The 3,258-nt window shown below is 47.4% G+C and overlaps 2 protein-coding genes across 2 annotated transcripts in view; one reads left to right on the forward strand and one right to left on the reverse strand.

The window, feature by feature from the left end:
* CSUI_003088 (uncharacterized protein) overlaps nucleotides 1-2,826 on the reverse strand; it is a 3,722-nt gene extending 896 nt beyond the window's left edge. Inside the window, exon 1 of the mRNA XM_068063286.1 lies at nucleotides 1-2,826. This exon is cut by the window's left edge and continues 896 nt beyond it. Coding sequence (XP_067924740.1) covers nucleotides 507-1,307 — 801 coding nt within the window. The 5' untranslated portion in view covers nucleotides 1,308-2,826 and the 3' untranslated portion in view covers nucleotides 1-506.
* Nucleotides 2,827-3,108: 282 nt separating this feature from the next.
* The window catches only part of CSUI_003089 (bromodomain-containing protein), a gene marked incomplete at its 3' end in the record, with an annotated part of 7,046 nt that continues 6,896 nt past the window's right edge, over nucleotides 3,109-3,258 (forward strand). Inside the window, exon 1 of the mRNA XM_068063287.1 lies at nucleotides 3,109-3,258. This exon is cut by the window's right edge and continues 3,602 nt beyond it.

The following is a 3,258-nucleotide window of genomic DNA, read 5'->3' on the forward strand; positions in this document are numbered from 1 at the left end:
CTTATGATTAACATAACGTACAAATGAACGAATAAAGAGACTGACATAGGTACACATTCTCTTCTTTCTCATATCCTTAGTTCAGATACTCGTGACTAGCACACTGTTGAAGATACGACTGACACCCGACACTCTACACACAGACACAGTTTAGTCCGAGAGAGCGCCAAGGGGGGCCGGAGGGTCAACAAGAGAGACTAACATAATAGATCGAAGCTACAGATTATACAGCTTGTTTTCGCTGTCTGATTTCCCCCGGCCCTAGCATCTACACTATCAAGAGAAGTCGCAGTCATGCTTGAAAATCCTTGAATTTCTCCCTCCCCGTTCAAGCACACACATCATCGAAATCTACAGTAACTTACGGACACATCTCTTTCTCCGTTGAAGTTGTTTGAAACTGCTCCTGAGCTCCATATGAGTAAAGCTAAAGTGGGGGGCCAGAAGAGATGAGAAACACAATGTCTGGCATACACACGGACATCAGATACTTTCTTCTTTCTCGTTTACATATAAACATAGTCATAGGCACGTAGCATCTCAGCTACGGCTTTCCCTCCTCCTGGGCCCCAACGTCCTGCCCCTCCTCCGTTCCTTGTATGAAGTAAGGTAGGCCCGACAGCACTTTCATCTTCACCAAGAGACATATACTCTGGTGATCGATGTGAGAGAGGCAAAAGAGATGGAGCAGGAGGAGAGGGGACAGACGACGTCACTGTAGAGACATCAGATACATGAGACTCTCCGGAAGATGATGTATCCTTATCCGAAGTTGCCTCCATACTATTACAGTGACCTTCATCACAGTCCATATTCGTCGCTGTGTACATCCCTGTCTCTCGCCCTAGATAATCATGAATAGAAGGACCGTTTTCAGTTGTAGAAGTGGTAGTCACACAAAACGAAGAACTCCTATATGAGGATGTGCCTCCCAGTGAAAAGCTCGAACCTCCTTCTCCATAGCTACTACTTTCAGCAGCGGCTAGAAATTCACGGGCTAATGTACTCTGATGGAAGCGGTTCTTATCTCGAGACGTCATGAGAAAGGTATCTGTACGTACACGTTTATAAGCAGGAGCGACAGGACAAAGTAAAGGAGATTCTGAAGGCCGCAAGCCCTCAGGGCTTTCACTTGGAATCTGATTCGCAAAAGATAAACGGCTACGTTTGTTATTTTGCTGTACATCTGTACCAAAAGAATTCTCCACCCTCATCATCTCGTACGAAGAACTACGGAGACTTCCTTCCATCCTCCTATTACGCTCTTCAGGCGTCTCAGAGCTTGACTGGGGGAAACCAGAGAACATGGTGAAAGGAAGGAAAAAGAAAAACTTCTTACCACGCTGTCCCGGAAACGGTTTGATTAGGCGGGCCAACGACGGAGGAAGATCACGTCGTGAATGCTGGATCTTTCGTTGGACGCAACAAAAGAGAAGGAGGGGAGTTTTTAGGAAGAAACGCGGTGAGATATAACAAACAGGGAGCCAATGAACGAATGAATGAAAAGCGACTCCCGCCCTAGACTCGCCGGCGGCAAACTGCTGCCTTCACGGCTAGGGATAGATAGGTGGTTGGTAGGTACGTACGTAGAGGCAGGCGCGGTGAGTGCTCACTCTGTTTCACAATGGAGGATCGTTTCCCAACAACAGAGAAGAACAGAGAACACGAGAGAGAGAATCGCAAACAAAAGGGGTTTCAAAAAGCAAGCAACGAAAATGTGTGAACAAGGAAAGATTGCAAAGGACTTCTACTGTCGTCGTAACCGGCGGCCGTGCGATCAATCGTCAATGTCTTGCTTGCTCCCTCTGACAAAAGGAAGTCGACCAGCAAAGAGCCCTGCCTCAGTTACGAAGAAAGCGAATCAAAGACGGCTTTGAGTATGTCTGATGAAGGCCTAAAACGAATCGACGACCCCTAAAATAAAAAGAAAATGCTAGTATCTCCAGCGTTGAATCCAAAAGATTCATTGCTATCACATCCCGGGAAAACAAACGCCAACGAATTAACGAACGACTCCCACCCCTCCCTCAATAGGAGCCGGGGGATGTTGAGCGTGTTGGGGGCTAAGAAGAAGCAGGAGGGCTAAGCGAATGTGGACAAGAGAAACGACTCTTCAACAACAATAAGAATGATACTTTCTCAGCCTGCCCTTGTTTTGAGTAGTACGGCAAAGTGGAGAAATGAGGAAAAACCGTCTTATAAAGAAAAAGGACGATGGACAAAGCCACTATGACATAGTTTCTCTTTCGAAGCAAGCGACTAACTTTCGTGGGGGCCTCTGCCCCCGTAGTCTCAGTCGACAGAGGAAGCTTCTCGGACTGACAACAAACAACTCACCCGCCTGCCGACGAAGAAAGCATTAGGCTGCCTGATAGGCAGCGGCTGGTTGCAAGGAAAGGATCAAGGCTATCCAAGTTCAAGAACAACAAAAAGAAACAAGACCTTGTTCACTCAAGACGGAAAGATAAAAGAGAAGTTGAACTATAGGGGGACAGAGACAAGAAAAACTGAACAGTGAAAACTACTCTGTTCGCAGTAATCTAACCTAATACATACTAACAGGGCCACGGCGGTGCGGCGGTCGTCCACGGCGTAGTAGGGTTGCCTCTTCCTTTTCGGAACCTTCAGAGGGCTTTTCCATGTTCTGAAACCATTCCTTCGACGTTTTCTTCAACAAGTACGCTGTGGATCTCCTTCCAATATGAGAAGCTCAATGATAAATACCACTAAAAGAGTCAGTTGACTATCTAGTGAAATTGTCCGGTCCTTGTTTTGACGGGAAAGTAAGAAACACACGACAGCTCTGTAACTCACAAAGAGCAACACACTTTCCTCCGAGTCGTAGAGAAACTAAAGGCTGGATTCATCGATTGCTTGGTCGGCGGCGTCGGCACTTCTGCTTCTACACCTAACTAGTAGAACTCCTTACCGCAGCAGCAGACAGGAAGAAAGAGACACACAAGAAGGCAGTGACTTGGGCAACTGGCGATCTCTTTCTTCCGGTACGGTCTCCGAATATAAGCCCCCCCCCGTGGCTCCCCGTTTCGCTGTAGGAACCCTACGGTGGCACAAGAGGAAGGAGCTCTTCCAACCCGCAAACCAAAGAGATGGAGCGAGGTACTCTCGTTCATGCCATTGTGGTCTTCAAGAGGGGAGTTTACTTACTTTCTCAACAGGGATTATGGTGTGGTTGCGTTGAAGGGAGAAAAGGAGTTGTAGTAGTAGTAAGCAGGGTCGGCCAGGGGTTGGTTGGTGGAT

This window comes from Cystoisospora suis, assembly GCF_002600585.1.
Source record: "Cystoisospora suis strain Wien I chromosome Unknown contig_1326, whole genome shotgun sequence".
Lineage (NCBI taxonomy): Eukaryota > Apicomplexa > Conoidasida > Eucoccidiorida > Sarcocystidae > Cystoisospora > Cystoisospora suis.